The 20,355-nt window shown below is 34.9% G+C and overlaps 1 protein-coding gene across 2 annotated transcripts in view; it reads left to right on the top strand.

Moving 5' to 3' along the window:
- The window catches only part of LEPR (leptin receptor), a 107,063-nt gene extending 89,142 nt beyond the window's left edge, over positions 1-17,921 (top strand). Inside the window, exons 16-19 of one of the 2 annotated variants that reach the window (XM_055233841.2) lie at positions 134-229; positions 1,858-1,963; positions 3,411-3,486; positions 16,915-17,921. In XM_055233841.2, the coding sequence (XP_055089816.1) occupies positions 134-229; positions 1,858-1,963; positions 3,411-3,486; positions 16,915-17,739 (1,103 nt within the window). In that variant the 3' untranslated portion in view covers positions 17,740-17,921. Of the gene's footprint in view, positions 1-133; positions 230-1,857; positions 1,964-3,410; positions 3,487-6,599; positions 6,741-16,914 lie in introns of those variants that run through there. The other variant, XM_055233842.2, reaches the window with a different exon arrangement.
- The last annotated feature ends 2,434 nt before the right edge of the window (positions 17,922-20,355 follow it).

The following is a 20,355-nucleotide window of genomic DNA, read 5'->3' as shown; positions in this document are numbered from 1 at the left end:
TAATCCATAAATAATAAGTAATTTCTATGTTTGGAAATATAGGATAGTCACTTTAATTCTTTTTTAAAATGTATTTTCCACTCATTACTATTAATTATGTATAAATGAGCCTTTTACGTATTTTTCTCCTCAGATCATTTTATCCCCATTGAGAAGTACCAGTTCAGTCTTTACCCAATATTTATAGAAGGAGTGGGAAAACCAAAGATAATTAATAGTTTCACTCAAGGTAAAAATTATAATTTTAGTTTCCTTTTACACCAATGTGTGTGCCTAATTTGTTCGCAGTAATATTGCCATCAGATTATTCTTTTTCTGATAGAATCATGGAAGAGTTCAGAGTCTTCTGTAGATTTTTCATGGTGAGGTTCCAAAGGAAATATTTTTTTCCTTTAAAAATAAAACTGGAGCTATAGAAATAAAGTCACTGGGCTTCTTATATTTCTGATTCATCTTACTGTACTTGGAATACCAACATTTTGATTTTGTTATTACTTTTTAAATTGTCTTCAAATCTAAGCAACCTAGCAATGATATTTCAAGAGATAAACATTTCATCTGTTGTTAGAATAAAAATCATTAAAAAATTCATACATGTATTATTCAACAGATATTAATTGAGCATTGTTCTAAGCACTGGGGATTGAATAGTGAACATAAGTATCTGCCCTTATGGATCTTTTTTTTTTTTTTTTGAGACGGAGTCTTGCTCTGTCGCCCAGGCTGGAGTGCAGTGGCGCGATCTCGGCTCACTGCAAGCTCCTCCTCCCGGGTTCATGCCATTCTCCTGCCTCAGCCTCTCCGAGTAGCTGGGACTACAGGCGCCCGCCACCACGCCCAGCTAATTTTTTGTATTTTTAGTAGAGACAGGGTTTCACCGTGGTCTCGATCTCCTGACCTCGTGATCCGCCCGCCTCGGCCTCCCAAAGTGCTGGGATTACAAGCGTGAGCCACCGCGCCCGGCCAGTATCTGCCCTTATGGATCTTAAATGTCAGTGCTCTAATTGAGAGTGATGGGCAATAAATAATTATATAATGTCAGATAGAAATGAGTGCCATGAAAGAAAATAAAAGCAAGATAAAGGGATGGCATTAAATGTGGCATTTTAGTTGATAGTCAGAAATGGTCTTTCTATGGAGGTGGATGATATTCAAGTAAAACCTTGCAAGGACAGTAAGACCCTACTTGATATTGTCAGTAGATTCTTGGAAACTGCAACTTTATGCAACATGACATACAGGAGGTCCTCGAATAACATCATTTTGTTCAAGGTAGTTTCATTATAATGCTGATGAGGAAAAAAAGGTTTTGTTATACATTGCCATTTCACTTAACATTGCAGTTTCCAAGAGCCTATCAATGATGTTCAGTGAAGACATAACTGTACAAATAGCAAAAGCATTCCAGGCAAAGGGACAGTGTGTGAAGAGTCCCTAAAGAGTGGGGATGCTTGGTGGTTCAAGAAACAGCAAGGAAATCAGTGTGTGTGGAGTGAACAAGATAGAGATTGGCAGGTGTGGAAGGTTGGGTCGTCCAGGAGTAGATACTGAGACAGTCATCATAACAACTTTGACACTTTGACCCATTATAATGTAAAAATGATCAGATGGAGAGGAATGGCAAATAAATAAATTTGAAAAAATATTTTACTAATTTACAGTAGATATGATGCTGAACAAAATAATTATTTTATTAATGTGATCACATGTTTTTATCTTTGTTTTTTATTTTTATATTTTTGAAGGTAATAAGAGATTTATGATGAATTCAGAAAATGTCTACTATAATTTTTGATACAGAAAGAAATTAATATTTCCTCAAGTTTCTGAGTTGTGTAAATTGTATTTCTTTTTCAGGTGATACTGAAAAACACCAGAATGATGCAGGTTTATATGTAATTGTGCCAGTAATTATTTCCTCTTCCATCTTACTGCTTGGAACATTATTAATATCACACCAAAGGTATTGTACTTGAGGTTAAGAATCTTTATGGCAAAAGTCCTTAAGCATATTCAAACCCTGATTTAAAACCTTCTAAATCAGGAATATTAAAGTTTTCTAAGTGCTTTTATATGTAGTCTGTATACAGTTAAGACAGCATAAAAAGGAAAGGCCTGTTGTCAGGAAATGGCATTCCGTTTTGCTAGGACTGTAAGAGTTAAAGAATGAGGAAAGAAATACCAAACACAGCTTAACAGTTAAAGACAGGTTTTCTTTAGATAAAACCTGAGAGGGGCTTCTGGCCAATTTTTGTTTAGGAGCCCTTTCTCTTACACACTAAGAGTGTATATTGGTTTTAGGGTGAGGGGGCTTATCACAAGCTTGGAATGTTTATGTGTGAGGGAGAAGTTTATGGTGGGGTTGGAATGTCTCTGGGAGGAGGGGAGGTTATCTTGGGGCTGACATCTTTTTGGCTGGAGGGGGGTTATCTTGGGGCTGGCATGTCTCTGGTCAGGGAGGATGGAATGTTTCTGGTTGGAAATGTTATTTGTGGCTTATGGTAATGCTGACCTTAGCCATTAGGCTGATGACCTTTTGGATTTAGGTGGTTTTTGATTAAGGTGAATTTTAAAATGAGGTGCTTGTCCATGATGGTGATGCTCCTGCTCTGTCAAGGACAACATAGCTTCAAGGAAGAATTTAGTTTTTTTAAAACAAATGTATGTACATTCAGGAAGCAACAAGCTTATAACAGGAAATCCTAGGCAGTATGTTCTTGGAGGTGGCAAAAATGGCTTTCAGAGTTCTGCAGTTTGGGTTAAGGACATTTTGTGGTGAAGTGGGTGGTAAAAGTAGCCTTTTAGTGGTGACCTGGAGCAGTCAGTTCATTTATGATCAGCAAGCACTCTGCTTTTTAGAGATCAGCACTGTGTGGCTCCAGTCTGCTTGGCTTGTCAGGCAAATGGCTGAGTTCCGTGGATGGTGGCATGGGTGCCATGATACTCTCTGTGCTGGGAAGTCCAGTGTGGTTATTTTACACATGCCAAATCTCTGTAGAAACCATTGTCTTCAGGCAAAAAAGAGAGAGAGGAGATTTTAGAATCTGAATTTATCTTTTAGTTAAGTGAATTGACGGGGCCACATCAAGTGGAATTTTTTCTGGTACCCACTTTGTGGCCATTTTTAGTATTTCAATTTCTTTGAGAGAAATCTATGCAGTGTTTAGCATGGTGCTTGGCACACAGCTTTCAATAAGTATTGACTATTTCTATTACTACAGTGATTTTCAGCTGTGGTCTAGATAAAAGTTTGGTAGAAATCTTCATGGGCTAGCACGTGAAAATGCATCTGACCCTGCGGAGGCGTAGTTGATCTGGTGGACTAATTTCTAGCTTGTCTATTCACTAACTGTTCACATTTCAATATGAATGTTTTTCTCTAATTTTGATGCCCTATTTATCCTTTGTAGAATGAAAAAGCTGTTTTGGGAAGATGTTCCGAACCCCAAGAATTGTTCCTGGGCACAAGGACTTAATTTTCAGAAGGTTACTTTTTCAATTTTTTTTTAACCCATAATATATAAGATTGCAAACTAGATGTCATATGACTTACAGAGCATTAAGTGTTTTTAAGATTTAAAAGTTCATATTTTATTCAATTCATCTTAATATGCCTGCTATTATATATTTTCAAGAATAGCAGGATGCAGGGATTTGAAATCAGGAAGAAATAAATTTCAGTGCATAGTTTATCGTGTGAGAGTTCACAATATACATATGTTGCTTCTGTGTCATAGTACATAATAAAATAAATATTAGAAAGTTAAGGGTCAATCTGATGGAGAACAGATATTTGGATGCACTTTTTTTGGTATAAACTGTGTTTAGGCAAAAGGCTGGAATAAATATTTTTAATGTCTATAATTATCTCCATAATTATTTAAATAAATTAGAAAATTATATAATCCTCAAACATTATAATCTGAAAAATGCAATGATCATAATAAAACTTATATTTATGCAGAAGTTCCATTCAAGTACAAGTACTTTATGAGAGTTAGTCAAGTATAATAAAATAATTTGCATTTGCTTCTATAGTAGGATTTTTCAGAAAGCTCTAAAGTTTAGTGAATGTTTTATTAATTCTCATAATGTCCCTTGAAGCAAGGCTAGCTTTCCACTCATAAAACTGGAAAAACAGAATTCAGTCAAGTCAAAATACACAGATTTTTAAACAATACTTATTTGGAGGTTATTATCCAGTTTCGGTGATTGCATCTTTATCATTAGTCATTTGTTAAAAGTTTTTAATGGTTTCCTTTTGAATATAAGAGATAAACTAAAGCCCCCTGAAGCTATTAATAGTACTCGATGACCTCTTTCTATGATCTGTTATCAACCTACCTATATGACTTTTTCTGTCCCTGGGCCTTGATGATACCTTTACTGTTCCCATCCACCTACACAGAGCCTTCCTTGTACGTGAAGATCTGCTCTAGACCCTTCTTTCCTGAAGCCTTCCTTTAACCAGTGTAATTCAAAAGAATTTCTACCCCCTTTAAGTTCCTAAAGCATTGTATTGTTTTATTTATTGTGGATAGTTCTCTGAATTCACACCATCACAAATATTTGTGGTACTCATCCTGCTGTTCTTCATGTGCAAAGCACTGAGATACATATTCTTACATTTATTAAGATTTTTGCTTACATTCTCAATGTTTCAGTTTCCTCTTCTGTAAAACAGGCTGCTTACCTTATTAGGTTGTTTGGGGGACTAAAGAAGATGGTACTTGTGACATAGTAAGGTCTCAACAAATATTAGTTATTATTTTACGTATTTATGTATTTTATATTACTATTATTATTCTTTCAGTTACCCTGTGGGACAAGTGTTATTCTCTCTATTTTGCAGAAGGGAAGAGAAAGCTGAAGCTCATAGTGGTTCGGTAACTTGTTTTAGAGGCAAGATTAGCTTACCAGTTTGTCTGGCTTTGGAGCCTGTTCCAATAGCAGCTGTTCTCTATAGCAGTGGCTTCTTTTTCTTTCTTTCTTCTTCGCCATGACCCACAGTGAAAAAAACTTAGGTTGGTGCAAAAGTAATTGCAGTTTTGGCTTTTTTAATGTATAAATACATTTTACCTTCCAACCTAGTACACCATAGATACAGATATGCAAGATCGAAATGAAAGATTTCTTGCTTGAAATAGAATGTTTTAAAATTCTATTTTATTTGTTAAAAATGCTGATTGCAAGACACTAAATCGATTTCACAACATTCGAATGGCTATGATTTGCAGTTAGAAAAACACTGTTCTACAGCTTATCAATGAATAAGTAAACAACTAATATTGTAGACATGATGAACAAAGAAAAAGATTGAATTGTAATTTTTCAGCAGGAGAAAGAATGCCCTGTCTTCAGAAGCAGCAGTAGTGTTGTTTTACATATGAACAATTCTTTTTATAGAAACTTCACTTCGCCCGAGTCTAATCAGCCACACTCCTGTACACTCCTCACCTGTGCTGTTGCCCACTAAGCCAGAGTCTCCTTTCATTAAAACAGTGTTGCCGAGTTTTTCAAGTAAATCTTTTTTCTCTCATTTATCTTTTACTATGAATTTATACAGTAACATTTTGTGTAGTTGTGATGATATCTCAGTCGTATGTATATATATCGTTCATTCATTTATTCAACAAGCACATGGTGAGTATTTGAGTATTTATATGTAAGGCTTGGCTGTTGCTAGGGTCTAGGAGAACAGATTTTTCTTACCATAGAGAAATAAGACAGTGAGATCAGAGAAGAGTGGCTGGGTTGAAAGTAGAACAGGAAGAGCTTGTCTCCTTTTGCCTCTCTAAAATAGTTCTATTCATTTCATCCATATATTCAATATGATTGAATACTTATCCTATACCAGTCACCATAGTATGCCCTGGCATTATAAGGATAAGAAAAACACTATATGCTCCTGAGCATACAGTTTAGTGGGGAAGATAATCATTAATATATTTATCATGGAAATAGCATTACCATTTTTTGTACAAATTTATGGGGCACATGAGAAATTTTGTTACATGTATATAACACATAATGATCCAATCACAACCTTATAGTTGTAAACTACATGTTGTGAAAGAAGGGGTCCCATTGTGCTGAGTGCTTATAATGTGGGAACCTGGCTTAGTGTATCCATGGGGGTGAGTGGATAAAGTTAAGCAAATTACATTTGGGCCAAGATCTGGTAGATGAACAATCATTAACTAGGTTTTGAGGCAGAGATGTGGTGTCCAGCTAAGCACCTGCAAACACTAAGTCATGTGGAAGGCAGTACCTAGCATATCCACCAACTGGAAATAGGAAGACTATGACTTTTTCTTAAATATGAGGGTTTTATATCAAAAAACCTATATACTTATCTAAATAAAATTGCTACAGTTTCACTATATAGGTATATATTAATTCAGGGAATGATCATCTTACTTTTTAATGCCACTTAAAAAGAGGCTGAAACACTCGCTCTTCAGCATTTAAGCTCTGAAATCTTACCTATGGACCACCATGAAGTGGTTTCTCAATGTTCAGGAGGGCCATGAAATGATCAGGCCCACATCAGCAAAATGCAGTTTAAACCTGCACCAAATTATTTTTCCCTTTTCCAGAAATTGCCTGGCACAAAGGAACTGCTGGGTGGAGGTAGGTTGAATTAGGAAATGCTTGTAGACTACGTCCTACCCCGCTGCCACACCTTCTCTCCCTGAGGTGTGCACAGTGCTGCCACAGGTCATCTGACAGGCCTTATATACAAGTAGATTGAAATATTGCCACATTTTTTCAAGTTGTGGCAAATTAAAGAAATGTGAAGAATTTTTAAAATACAGCGGGTGTGAATGTTCTTATTTGTAGGACTGATTTTTTAAAAATCTCTGGAAATATTTGACTTTCTAATCTTATAAATCATTTTTTAAGCACAGCTAACCCACAGGATGCTTGGTTTATTACTAGGGCTGACCAGGTGCATAAATAACACTATTAGGAATAAATCAGGTTTTGGAATATAATAGAACATTTAAAGAGTGAAGGAGAATATAACTTCAAGATTTTATTAATGATAAAAATCTTCTAAAATTCATTAACTTTTCTCTTTTGCCTGTCGTTTTAATCTCCTAAATAATTAAAATGTACCTTTTTCTGTTTGAGACAGGGTCTTGCTCTGTCACCCAGGCTGGAGTGCAGCGGTGCGATCTCAGCTCACTGCAGCCTTGACGTCCTTGGGCTCAATTGATCCTCCCACCTCATCCCCTGTAGTAGCTGGGACCACAGGCGCGTGCCACCACGCCCGACTAATTTTTGTATTTTTTTGTAGATACGGGGTTTTGTCATGTTGCCCAGGCTGGTCTCGAACTCCCAGGCTCAAGTGATCCACCCACCTTGGCCTCCCAAAGTGCTGGACTTACAGGTGTGAGTCACCACACCCTGCCTAAAATATGCTTTTTAAAGGAAAAATAATATAGTGTAACTCACTTTATATTACTAAACAGGTTACCATCCACCCTATGTTTCATATTCATGTTATTTATTTAATTATTTCATAGGGCTAATAGCCTTATATTTTCTGATGATAAAACTGAGGCCCAGAGTGGTTCAGTAGCTTGTCTTGATCACCCAGCCTGTCCATGTAACATCTGTGGTTCAAATCCAGATCTATCTGACTCAAATTGATACCCGTGCCACCAGTTCCATATTAACAATGTATTTCTTAATATGCTTAATGCCACTAAATTATGCAATTAAAAATAGTTCAAATGGTAAATATTGTTATGTATATTTCAGAACCATAAAAATGGGCAAATGATGTGAATAGGCATTTCTCCAAAGAAGATATAGAAATAGCCAAGAAGCACAAATGAAAATATGCTCAGTGTCATTAGATAATAGGGAAACACAAATAAAAACCACAAGATGCCCAGTAGGATGGCTATAATAAGAGACAGATAATAAGTGTTGGTGAGAATGCAGAGAAATTAGAATTATCATATACTGACAGTGGGAATGGAGTAGCAACTCTTTTGGTAAATAGTCTGACAATTCTTCAAAAGGTTAAACATAGAATTATTATATGACCCAGTAATTTCATTCCTAGGTATATACTCAATAGAAATGAAATAGCAAATCCACATGGGAACTTTTATATGAATACTCATGGCAGTATTATTCATAATAGCCAAAATGTGAAAGTAACCCAAATCATGAATAAATAAGCAAACAAACAAAAACTCACACTATATTGCAAAGAAAGCAGATCAGAGGAGCCTATTGTTTTTAAAAATAATTCAAATACAAATACAAATACAGTATTTTTTAAGGGAAGTAATAATTTCTATATCAAGTATTTCCTTTAATTTGTTCTCCAAATTCAGATATTTTGAATATTGATTGTTATGAAAGTGCTCTTAACCTGTAATTTCTAGACATCTAACATGATTTTCAAAATCTTCCCTAAAATTAATCTATTCCACTTTTGAAGCTGTCATTCTCCTTCCCCTTGGTTTATATTAAATCTAAATCCTGAATCCATAAATATGTTAATCAAATGTGTTTTTAAAAATTCAATAGTTTGAATCTATTTCTAAAAGAAAAATAAAAAGAAAACATTTATTTAAAACCACTATATGCCAGACATTGCTAACAATAGGATAATACCATATGTGATTAAAAATAATTTTGCCAATATAATTTCCTGCCAGATCTTCTTTCTTTTGTATGTTCCACTTCCTTTTCTCTTTTAAAATTAGTTTTTCCAGATAATATAAATATAAAAATATAGGACAATATGAAAACAGCTCTATATTAACACAATATTTTAAAACTTCCTGCATTTTCTTCATTTTTAAAATAAATAAAAACTACAGGTAAAGTTTGTCCTGCTTGTTCCACTATTTCCGGTCCCTCCTTCTCTTCCTGGATGAATCCATGATTTCAAGAATGTAGCCTGTATTTGTCTAGTTTGTGCATTTATACTTTCCTACATTCACGTGTGTATCCATGACCAATGAACAGTAATCCTTTGAAGTACTAAAAATGTTAATATACCTTTCATATTATTCCAAAAATATCTCTGAACATTGTGTTTTGAGGTCTCTCCAAGTTGACGTAGTTAATTTAGTTCACACATTTGGACTGGTCTGTAGTATTCCATTATACAAACATAGCACAATTCATTTATTCCTCTACTGGAGGATGTTTAAGGTGTTTGAACACTTTTTTATATTTATTACAAAAAGTGCTGCAGGAAGCATGGTTGTATATGTCTCTTTGTTCTCTCGTGTATATGATATTTCTCAATATTTAAATTTTTTTGAAAAAATATATGTGAATGATTTAATAATGAAATGTTACAGTTAAACATTTGAGTTTGGAAGACCACTTCTTGAAAAGGACAGTCCCCTTTTCCACCCCTCCCTACCCTTAGTCTTGCTCTCCAAATGCCTCTTTAGTTAACTGTCTGACTTTTGGTTTTTCTGGTATGTCACCTTTTTATTTCTAAAAACCATATGCTTATGCCACTATGAAATGTAGAGGGTATCTATTGATTTCTGGCTATAACGAGGATTTACTCCCACACATTCTTCCCTCCTTGTGCTTCTACCCGTATTGTCTTGTCACTTTTTTCAATTCCTTAAGTAATCATTTCTCCAGCCTCAGAAAAATCTACTTAAACTTCCATTTCTTGTTCTTTTAAACAGAAGATTATTTCTTGGAGCTCCCCTACTTTTTTTTTTTTTTTTTTTTAAATAAAAACATTAGCACTCTTACGCTTCCCTCCATTTCTCCCTCTACTTTCCAATCTCTAAATCTAACTTTATGTTTTTCCTTAAGTCAGGGTTGATATGATGTTCTGTGCTGTAATTTGTCTGTGATTTATTTTTAAAAATAGAAAAACTAATAAACTGAATTTGCATTGTTATGATTATGTAAATATTGTGACTTACTGAACCAAGTGTTTAATAATAGGTGATTACACTTCTCAGTGGTTCCGATGTCAAAGGGGAATTTTTAAAAAAATAGATATATTCCACCTGTTGATCAAAATTGTGCCGAATTTTAGTTAGCTTCATTTTTAGTTTTTATCTTTTTTCTTTTCCTTAAGTTTCTAATTGTCCCTTCCTTCCTCTTCCTCCCTCCATTCTTTCATCCATTCATCCCTCTCTCCCTCCTTTCTTTCTTTTCATGCTGTCTTTCTTTCCTTTCTTTCCTTCCTTTCTTTTTTTCCTTCCTTCCTTCCTTCCTTCCTTCCTTCCTTCCTTCCTTCCTTCCTTCCTTCCATGCTCTTTCTTTCTTTTCATGCTGTCTTTCTTTCTCCTTCCCCTCCTCTTCCCTCCCTTCCCTTTATATAATCTATGCTGTTATGTTACCTATTTTAGCCACTACCCCATCTTTCCTGGAGGCGTTGTTCTAGTGCACTCTTTAGGAACTCCTCTATCCTCCTACTTCAGTCAGGACTAGGCTTTCTCTAAAATTACTATAAGCCACCACTCTAAACTTTCCCTTAACTGGTTTCTGGTTAGTACTGTTTCCTGGATTCCTTTCCTTCATCTTTCTTAACTATACCCTTAAGTAACCTCCTAAGAAGTATGTGATAAGTCTCCATCTCTCCATGCCTGAACTTCCTTTTATTCTGCCATTGTTGATTGTTAGTTTGGTGGAGTATCAATTCTTAGAAAAAGCCTTTCCAAGAGAACATTGAAATAATTCCTGCCTTAACATATATTATCCAGTGTTGCTTCTGAGCAGTCAGATACTATTGTGATTTTTACTCCTCACTGTTTACTTTTAATTTCCTTTTTAAAAAATATTCTCCTCATTTTTGTTGTTTTGAATTTTCAATGATGAATCTGGAGTGGTTCTTTTTTTATTTAATGTGGTTATTTTTTGAAAAGATTTTCAATTCCATGTCTCCTGTCAATTCTAAGAAATTATATTATTTCTTTGATAATTTCCTCTCCTCTTGTTTCTTTGTTTCTCTTTCTAGAATCTGTATGTTGGATGATGGACCCTCTGCATAGATCTTCCACATTTCTTACCTTTTATCTCATATTTTCTGTCTCTTTGTTTTGTGTGTGTGTGTGTGTGTGGGTGTTACATTCTGAGGCCTTGCCACACCCTCTTCTTCCAGTGCTTCTGTTGGATTTTTATATACTATTATTTTTGTAAATTTCCAAGTATTCTTTCTCAGAGTATTCTGTTCTGGTTTTATGCATATTTTCTTAAATGTTGCTAGAAATACCAATTCGAGGATTTTTGTTCTTTTATTTTAAAAATTCTTTTTTCTTCTGTTCCCTGAATTCTCTGTGTTCCTTCTAGGTCATGTGTTCCTGTTGTTTATCTTGGCCTTTCTTTTATTATCTCAGACTTTCCTCCTAATATCTGGTAATCCTTTGTTTTCCTTTCATGTTTAGGAATGAAACAGTAGACAGGCTGACTGGGAGCCCAGTGTATATACGCAGGGATTGTTGCCCTGGGTGAGTAGGCAGGGTTCTGGCCAGATGAGGAAAGATGTGCTCTCAGCTAGCAATATTCCATGGCTGCTGTCTTCCTCCCCAGACAGTTCCTTAGCTGCTTTTGAGAACAAACCCTCAGTCTGGTTGTGAAGGGTAGTTCTTACATGAAGGCTCTTCCATGTTCAGCAGAGGAGTAGAAGAGCCCCATTCCATATACAGAACTTCCATTAGGCCCCAGTTTCCAGCCACAGTTCTCTTGTCTTCATTTGCGTGCCATTTCTTCACGCACTGTCTCCACTGTATACTGCAGGGCTAACTTTCTTTCTCCTCAGCTGCAGCTGGATATATTCTGGTCTTCAGCTTTCTTTGCTCACCTTCTTTGATCTACACTCTTCCAATTGTTTTCTATCTTTTAGCAATGAATGAAAATTACTCATTTCTCATTAGCCCTCTCAGATCATCTTCTTTGTGGTGGGTCTGTATTTGACTTATTTACATACTGCCATTCCAACAGAATCTCTATAGAGACAAGAGAGAAACCTGTTCAGTCAGCCATCTTGAATCAGAATACCATTTCTGTTTATACCTTAAAAATCAGAATCTTAAACATAGATTGAATTTTTGTTGTAAGAAAATGTATTATGATAACTCATTAGCCTTGCTTTTCTTCCAATTCAAATTTTAGAGTGTAAAAGAACTATTACCTTTCTTACTTTGTTTTGCACCTTTTTACCTTAGCATTTCTGCCTAATTTGTTAAATGTCTTCTAAATCCAAATCACCTGGGTTTTTCCCTTAAAGATATTTTAAGCTCCTTTAATTCATTTTCAATTTGTTCCACTCCTTTTTATTCTTTAATTATTTTACAATATTTTTCTCATTCTCTGTTTTTTGTTTGTTTGCTTTTATCCAGCCATGCTCCTGTGTCTACATTTATGCCAACTTTCACAAGAGTTTACTCCATTTAACAACTTCCTTTTGGGGGGCTAAAGCTAGAAACAAATAGATTTTTCCTTGGGATGTAAAAACTCTCTTAGATTCCCCAGTCAGCCCTAGGCCTCCAAATAAAGCAGCTCAACAACCCGTGGCCTCCCAGAACACCATCCTTACAGATCTGAATCAGAAGCATCCCTAAAATTGCTAGATGGCCTTCCAAATGTGTGGAAGAGCTGGTGCATTTTCAAGTTAGAAGTTCTGTTTAGAAGTAGCCATCTCCCCTATGCCCGGAAATGCACATTACTGGGCTTAGAAGTGTGTATTTCACTCCCCTAAAAATGTAACCTCAGTTTTGTTTATTTTCTTGTTCCTTATAGCCCTCAGGTTATGAGGAACCAGGAGAGAGTATAAATTAATTAGCTGAACTTTATCACAGCGAGTAGTAAAAGGGAAACAAAGAACATGTTCTTCTGCCTATTTGTGGTTGGGACAACCTTCTTCATCTTCCGTTGTGTTATAGAAAGATTGTTGGACTAGAAAAAAAAGAACTAAGTCAGGGTCCTCCCTCTACTCTAATTAGCCATGTAACCTTTAGCAAATAATCTTGGCAGCCTCAATCGCTTTGTCAGAAAAACGGGAGACACTTGGACCATATGATTTCTCAGATCTTATTTCTAGATTTTAAAAACCCATGGTAATGAATGGTTCTGTGATTCTATTCTTTACCATTTTTAGCACTTCTTTCTCTCTTTTTTTATTATTTTTCTTTTCACTGCTCTCCTCTTTTATTCTTTCTTGTTCCAAACTATCCTATATTGCTGTTGGTTCTCCCTCTTTTAATTTTTCCAGCTCGTTGTTCTTCTCTCCTTTTACCTATTCTGTTATTTCCCTATAGTTTTTCCCTTCCTGGGGTAATTAAAGCTGCCCTTAGAGTGTGATATTAAAACATTCATTAAGAAAACGGGAGAAGCCACCTTAGTTCAAAATTTTGCCCTTTCCCAAAAGGATGCATTATTGTAACCTAACACAAAAATTTATAGTCCAGAATCCGTGCTTGACAATGTTTTTTGAAATCTTTTATCTTTTTCTTTGTGAGTGATTTTTTATTTTGCTTTCTTATTTTGTTTTATTTTATCTAAACAGAGAACGGACATTCTTTGAAGTCTAATCATGATCACTACAGATGAACCCAATGTGCCAACTTCCCAACAGTCTATAGAGTATTAGAAGATTTTTACATTTTGAAGAAGGGGAGCAAATCTAAAAAAAATTCAGTTGAACTTCTGAGAGTTAACATATGGTGGATTATGTTGATTTAGTACTTAAAATAGATGTGTAAATTTGGGTTCAAAATATAGATTTGAGTCCAGTTCAGTTTGGATGTGTGATTAATTTTCAAATCATCTAAAGTTTAAAAGTAGTATTCATGATTTCTGGCTTTTGATTTGTCATATTCCTGGTCATAAAACATTAAGAAAATTATGGCTATTGCTGTCATTACATATCTATTAAATGTCATCGAATATGTAGTAGACAATGCTGTAATTAGGTGAACTCTAAAACTGCAACATCTGACAAATAGCTTTAAAAATACAATGATTATAAGTATGGAATCAGGGAAAATATTTAGTTTGTATTTTTATGTCCAAACTTTTCCATTTTAGATTCCTTTATAGACACGTCAGCCTAAAAATCAGCCTGTTCGGGTGTTCTTTTGATTATCTCCTGGCGTTTTTGTATCTAACGTTGGTTCAATCTGGGAATTTCAGTTTTCAATATCCTTGAAAATGGCTTAAGTGATAACTTCCGTTTCAGTTAAAAGAAAGCCCAAAGTTGTGTTTGTGCTGGCCACAGGACAGTGGGAGTTACAGTTCATATCAGGATGACCCTACATACCCAGGTCAGATTGACTGGATCAGAAGGGACTTCGGATCGACTTCTAGTCCAGCTTTCTTGTTTAATTATGACTTAAATCTAATTTACTTCCACTGAACCATCCAAGACCTCCGGCAGGCAGGGAAATGGGCAGTGATGCTAGAAAGGGAGACTCTTTGGAGCTTTTATGAATAGGTCATGGTGAGGACAGAACTTTTCTACTTTCAAACAGACTGCTTGCTAGTTTTATGAATTCAGCACACGAATTATGTTGTGTTGCTCACATTCAAACCAAACCAAAGACTATGTTTAATGAACTCAGTATTCAAATTTATTATGTATACGTATCTATATGTATATATGGATCCCTTATATTTAGATGTTACTCGTAGTTTTATTTGAAAGTAGAAAAGAACTCTACAAAAACCGGAAGAATGTGTCTTTCTTCCCTTCTTGACTTCTAATAGGTGTCATTGAAATGTAAAATCTAAGTGTGAAGTTATGAAAGGATATTCTTTAATTGCTGCCCACTGAACACATATTTAATATGTGCCCAGATTATTCTAAAATCGCAGCCATAAAAAATGATGAGTTCGTGTCCTTTGTAGGGACATGGATGAAACTGGAAAACATCATTCTCAGTAAACTATCGCAAGGACAAAAAACCAAACACCGCATGTTCTCACTCATAGGTGGGAATTGAACAATGAGAACTCATGGACACAGGAAGGGGAACATCACGCTCCGGGGACTGTTGTGGGGTGGGGGGAGGGGGGAGGGACAGCATTAGGAGATACACCTAATGCTAAATGACGAATTAATGGGTGCAGGAAATCAACATGGCACATGGATACATATGTAACAAACCTGCACATTGTGCACATGTACCCTAAAACCCTAAAGTATAATAAAAAAAAAAAAAAAAAATCTTAAAAAAGGATGCATATAGTGAAATTTTTTAAATGGATATACTTTTAATAAAGTTTTATAACTCACTGACAAAACATATTTTAATAGTGTATGAGTATGAGACTTCTTATCAATTATAAGTGAAATATTCTGTCTGAATGCATTTGAAGGCATTTACAGTATTTGATTTCAACAGTTACTGATTATGACATTTTAGCATGAAATATATCAAACACATCATTTGAAGGACATATGTAATCTTGACTATGGTTATGGTTTTTTTTTGTATGTATTCCTTGTTTTCATATTGATAGCATCTAATTCTTTTGACAATATGTAGATTCATTTAAATTTTAAGACAGTTCAGTGCATATATAGTAGAAGCCTTAAGAAAAAAGAAAATGAGCAAGCAAATATTTGAAGAAATTTATAAAACTATAGATTTCTTTCAGGAAAAAAAACAGGCATAGGAACAGTTTTCTCTTCATATATTATGATTGTGAATAATAGGAAAGTTGTATTAATTCAGTATTTGTCATTATGCAGTATTTTAATACTACATAAGTCTATTCCATTATTATATTTTGCGCTTGGTATATTTATTCCTTTATGCTTTTAATCACTAACATATTTTACTTGAGTATAAAACTATGCTAAATAAATTGTATTGTATGTGGAATATGCTTGCCATTATGAAGAACAGCTGGGTATACCATTATTTCAAGCAATAAATCTGAATTCTATTAGTTTAAAAATTGTAAAATTCAAGTTAAATGACATGTATGATATATAAGCTGAAAACATTTTCTATAGCCCTTAATTTAGTTGTGTTAATTTTTCAAGGTGATGTATCAACAGCTTTTTTTATTTTGCATTTGTTTTTTCAGTATGTTTACATTGTATGAATTGAGCTTTTTGCCCACAGATTCTTGATTTGTAGTTGCTTGGCAGGATTTTTCTTTGTGATATGATCACTTCTATAAAAAATATGATGTACATTTGTCTTGTGTATTTGTCTTCATTTCACATGTCCATAGTAAATATTTTTACGTGAAGTTATTTATAAGGAATAGTAATTTACCAGTTCGTGATCATCTCTTTCATCATCATTGTTCTCAACATACGATATTATTAGCTCTTATTTTCAGATAGTCTCAAGCAGATTCTCAGTACACAGCAGATAAATTTTTAATAGTCAACACAATTATTTTACTTTCATATCATATCTTATTTCACAACATAGTTATTTTAACTGTTTTTAGACGAGTTATTTTGGTCATTTTATTTTATTTCAATCCATTTTTTTCTATTTTGGGCTAAAATTTTTAGTTTGTGGGAATGTAATTTGCTACAACATATTAGGAAGAAAATATCTTCAGAAGATAGCATTTTCCAATGACAGTAACCAGTCTTTCCTGAGAGCTAAGCACTTGCAGACACTAATTTATTTCTAGCCACAATACCATGAAGCACATTTTTGGAGATGATGAAATTGAAAGGCAGAGAGGTTAGTGTACTTGTTCATGGTTGTGGAATTGGAGGAACTCAAGTCTAAGTCTGTCTTGTCCCACTTTCAAATGCTATCTTAAATGGGCTCTTCCTTATGCTTTTTGATATGTGTATTTTAGTCAAAAACTAGTTAATTTGTGGTTGACTTATGTTCTTTATTATTAACACACTTCCATTTCTGCCAGTATGACATAATGAAGCAAAATTTTTTAACATAATTGAGCCTTAAAATGTGTCTTTTCTTTTAGCCAGAAACGTTTGAGCATCTTTTTATCAAGCATACAGCATCAGTGACATGTGGTCCTCTTCTTTTGGAGCCTGAAACAATTTCAGAAGATATCAGTGTTGATACATCATGGAAAAATAAAGATGAGATGGTGCCAACAACTGTGGTCTCTCTACTTTCAACAACAGATCTTGAAAAGGGTTCTGTTTGTATTAGTGACCAGTTCAACAGTGTTAACTTCTCTGAGGCTGAGGGTACCGAGGTAACCTATGAGGACGAAAGCCAGAGACAACCCTTTGTTAAATATGCCACGCTGATCAGCAACTCTAAACCAAGTGAAACTGGTGAAGAACAAGGGCTTATAAATAGTTCAGTCACCAAGTGCTTCTCTAGCAAAAATTCTCCATTGAAGGATTCTTTCTCTAATAGCTCATGGGAGATAGAGGCCGAGGCAGTTTTTATATTATCAGATCAGCGTCCCAACATAATTTCACCACACCTCACATTCTCAGAAGGATTGGATGAACTTTTGAAATTGGAGGGAAATTTCCCTGAAGAAAATAATGATGAAAAGTCTATCTATTATTTAGGGGTCACCTCAATCAAAAAGAGAGAGAGTGGTGTGCTTTTGACTGACAAGTCAAGAGTATTGTGCCCATTCCCAGCCCCCTGTTTATTCACGGACATCAGAGTTCTCCAGGACAGTTGCTCACACTTTGTAGAAAATAATTTCAACTTAGGAACTTCTAGTAAGAAGACTTTTGCATCTTACATGCCTCAATTCCAAACTTGTTCTACTCAGACTCATAAGATCATGGAAAACAAGATGTGTGACCTAACTGTGTAATTTCACTGAAGAAACCTTCAGATTTGTGTTATAATGGGTCATATAAAGTGTAATAGATTACTTTATAGTTTGGGTGGGAGAGAGAAAAGAAATCAGAGTCAAATTTGAAAATAATTGTCCCAAATGAATGTTGTCTGTTTGTCCTCTCTTAGTAATATAGACAAAAAACTTGAGAAAGCCTTCATAAGCCTACCAATGTAGACACGCTCTTCTATTTTATTCCCAAGCTCTAGTGGGAAGGTCCCTTGTTTCCAGCTAGAAATAAGCCCAACAGACACCATCTTTTGTGAGATGTAATTGTTTTTCAGAGGGCGTGTTGTTTTACCTCAAGTTTTTGTTTTGTACCAACACACACACACACACACATTCTTAACACGTGTCCTTGTGTGTTTTGAGAGTATGTTTTGTATTTATATTTTGTGCTATCAGACTGTAGGATTTGAAGTAGGACTTCCCTAAATGTTTAAGATAAACAGAATTCAGCCCTGGCCTAAGGGGTCATACTTGTGAAGGCTAATGAGCCAATTGTTATGTACCAAATCTAAGATATGTACCATAGAATGAAATAACCTGCAAGAATGGTGATGCCCACAATCAGCATTTTGATGAAAACACAAGCACTTTTGAAAACATAATGTCAGTTTTAATTCTTCTCTCTGAAAGATGTTGAAGTGGTCACTTTCTGATGAAGTTAGATTGCCAAATGTCACTGTATATCTCTCCGGAATAATTGTCTTCCCCCATCCTCACCTGGACATATGCTATTTTTTCCCCTCACTGAGCGTTCTGTCTACGTAAACCAACCACTGTGTAGTACTTTACATACCTTAACCCAGTTAATTATTGCAATAATTGTATGAGACATCTGTTACTATGATACTCCTTAAAGATGAAGATAGTAAATAATTTGCCCAAGGTTACAGTCAGTGGGTGATGGAATCAGAATTCAGATTTAAATACAGATTTTTTAATGCTAATGATTATGTTTCTAACCTATACCCTACATAGCCATCAATTAAAAAAAACTGACTTGTAATCAAAGTTTATTAAGTAGAGGCCGGACACAGTGGTGCATGCCTGTAATCCCAGCACTTTGGGAGGCTGAGGCGGGTAGATCGCTTGAGCTCAGAAGTCTTGAAACTAGCCTGGGTAACAGAGTGAGGCCTCGTCTCTACAAAAAACACAAAAATTAGCTGAGTGTGACAGAAAAAATAAAGATTATAAAATGTATTAAGTAGAAGTATAATGCTGGATGAGAAATTGAGAATTGCACAGATCTCATGTTTGCCTTTAAAAACTTAAGATTTAATACATAAGTTTATTATTTATTCAAATTTTGGTATGGTAAAAAAATTCAAAGATAGCATATTGGGCAACAAACTAAATTAAGAAACCTGCACATTTAGATGTTCAGTGGCAAGAAGACCTTCAAGAATATCAGTATCATCAAAATAAGTACTTTAAACAGGTTTTTAAAAATTATCAGAATTTCATATTTAGACTGAGACAAGAGACTCCTGATTTTACTGTTACCCTAAATAAATCTCTACATTCCATCTCTATTCCAGTTGTGGCTATGAAGTGAGCAGTTCTAAACAATGACAAAGATTCCAGACCCCACTTGATAGATACTTTTCACACTTTGTAATCAATTTCCACTCAGGAATCAATAAAGCTATTCCATGTCATAAGTATTTTTAAGATGTCTCAGGATCTCACATACTCAACTGATGACCATCTTACAAGAAATAGGTAGAGGGCTGATAGCAACTCGTTACTTGATGTGCTACGAAAGCCTTAGTTCTATGCAAAGATAAACGGAGAAGCATTTTTTTCATGGATAATTTTACATGGCTTTAGAGACACAGAAACAGATAAATTATTACATGTATAAAAATTTTGGTATAATTGACATTTTAAATACATGCTTATAGATTATTGGTATTTAATTGAAGGTACAGTACAGAAGAGATAGAAAAATAAATTTTGCCCCACTCTGTAATTGAAGACTGACCTCTGAGCATGTCTGCTGAGACAGTATTCTCCTGTGATCTGGGACCCAGAATAACAGGAAAGAGAAACTGATAGATGTTTTCATCATCCCAAGGATGTATGTATCTTACTTGAGTGAATTCAATGGTCCCAGGACCACCATAGTGCTGTAGGTCTGTGTTAAAGAAATTTAGTGACAGCACATTAACCTGAGATCATTGATACCATCTCGGTTCAACCTCAGTTCCCCAGATAAGTGAACAAACGAACAAAAATGCACTTCAGAAACATTGAAATTCCAAGGCACTTTTTCATGGAAAGTGCCGAACAAGTATAGTTTGGCCTATTGGCATATATAGACTTAGATCATATTTATTGTCAATGGGCTTGAATTCTGATTTCCACTTTTGAAAGTTTATTTCACTATGTATCATTACGTTTTATTGGGACCTTGTGAAAACTACCTGCCATGAAATACTGGATTTTCACACAATTTAGAGAAAATTTAGAATGTTTTATGCCTCAGAATGGTCAGGAACTTCCCATTTCTTCCCACAGCATCTATAAAAAAATTTAAAGGAAGGAGGAGCTGAAATAGGGGCTATAGTCTTTTAAACTTATAAA

This window comes from Symphalangus syndactylus, chromosome 19 (assembly GCF_028878055.3).
Source record: "Symphalangus syndactylus isolate Jambi chromosome 19, NHGRI_mSymSyn1-v2.1_pri, whole genome shotgun sequence".
NCBI lineage: Eukaryota > Metazoa > Chordata > Mammalia > Primates > Hylobatidae > Symphalangus > Symphalangus syndactylus.
Note: the sequence above shows the minus strand (reverse complement) of the source record. Positions and strands in the feature narration are given on the sequence as shown.